This window comes from Sinocyclocheilus grahami, unplaced genomic scaffold, assembly GCF_001515645.1.
Source record: "Sinocyclocheilus grahami isolate Dianchi unplaced genomic scaffold, SAMN03320097.WGS_v1.1 scaffold21036.1, whole genome shotgun sequence".
Taxonomy (NCBI): domain Eukaryota; kingdom Metazoa; phylum Chordata; class Actinopteri; order Cypriniformes; family Cyprinidae; genus Sinocyclocheilus; species Sinocyclocheilus grahami.
Window position 1 is genome coordinate 1,763 of NW_015518277.1, and position 1,371 is coordinate 3,133.

Below are 1,371 nucleotides of genomic sequence, written 5' to 3' on the forward strand. Positions count from 1 at the left end.
AAACCAACCTGTAACCCATAATCTCTTGCAGAAACCCAAGCCTGACGAGCGCATGTACCCATGCAGTATTTGGGGCCCGACCTGTGATGGGCTGGACCGGATCGTGGAGCAGTGCAGCCTGCCTGACATGCAGGTGGGCGACTGGCTGCTGTTTGAGAACATGGGTGCCTACACTGTAGCCGCGTCTTCCACCTTCAATGGCTTCCAGAAACCTGATATCCATTACATCATGTCCCGCACAGCCTGGTAAGTAGGATTTGGGAGCCCATTTTCATTACTTTCAGCTTCGTTAGCGGCTCTTTTAATGTTTGAGTTCTATTGTCAAAGCAGACCGGACACCATACCAAAATGAGCCATTTCTGTTCAATTAATCTGTCAAAAAGGCTTACTGATGTCAAACTCTGAATTAATTGGTTTGAATCCCTTAATTCATTGTAACTATTTAATTGATTCAGGGTTTTTATAGTTAACTAAAATCATAACAAATGTAGTGTCACTTAATGTATTAAACTAAAACTGATACAAAAATTAAACCGTAATGAACAAATCCACACAAGCAGGATCAACAAAGCTAATAAAATGACACAGCGCAAAAATATTACTAATAAACGTCATTAGATTAAAATGACGCAAAAATAAAAATTGTAAATAAACTATTACAATGAATTTGTCCGTGTGTAACTTCAGTAAATTGTGCTTATTCTTAAAATATTGTATTATATTAAAAATAAAAATATTTTTAATTTAAAAACACCATCCAAACAAAAATCTTGTACTGAAAGAATGGTTGAAGGAAAATGGTTTTGACTGACTGAGCTCATTGACTTTTCATTGCAGGCAGTGCATGCAGCAGATCCGTGCTCGGGGGATTCCACTTCCTGCGGAGGAGCTCTGTGCTGGAAGTGTGCCATCCCACTGTGGACACGAGAGCACATTGGATGTGCCAGCCAAGCCGTGCCCTACCCAAGTGCTGTGATGCTCTTCAATGCTGACTCCCAGAGCGAGAGCCAGTCCTCATTCAGACAGCGGTTTATCATGGTTCTCCACTGATTTACACCCAAACCCTGTCTTGAGGTCCACCACATCCAAATATGTGCTGTTGAATAACAATAGCTAAATTTCTATTCTAAATGCAGCTGTTTTTCCTCCATTTGTATAAGTTCCAAATGCTCAAACCTGAAAGACGCACAAAAACGCTCACAGGCCTGTGGCTGTATATTTCTTCTTTTTTTTTTTTTGCCATACTTGTAAAATGGGGCCAGATTCTTAACCGAAATGGCTGTTTTTCAATCTTTGAAGACTCGTACAGATTTCCTCCTCCTCAGTGACCATTTCCATTTTATACTTGATTAGTAAGTTAATTTTATTATT

The 1,371-nt window shown here is 39.8% G+C and overlaps 1 protein-coding gene across 1 annotated transcript in view; it reads left to right on the forward strand.

Annotated features, from left to right (window-relative positions):
- LOC107579875 (ornithine decarboxylase-like) overlaps window positions 1–1,270 on the forward strand; it is a gene marked incomplete at its 5' end in the record, with an annotated part of 3,028 nt that extends 1,758 nt beyond the window's left edge. The window contains 2 exons of the mRNA XM_016265662.1: window positions 19–246; window positions 838–1,270. Of these exons, the coding sequence (XP_016121148.1) occupies window positions 19–246; window positions 838–976 (367 nt within the window). The remainder of the gene's footprint in view (window positions 1–18; window positions 247–837) is intronic.
- Window positions 1,271–1,371: the final 101 nt, after the last annotated feature.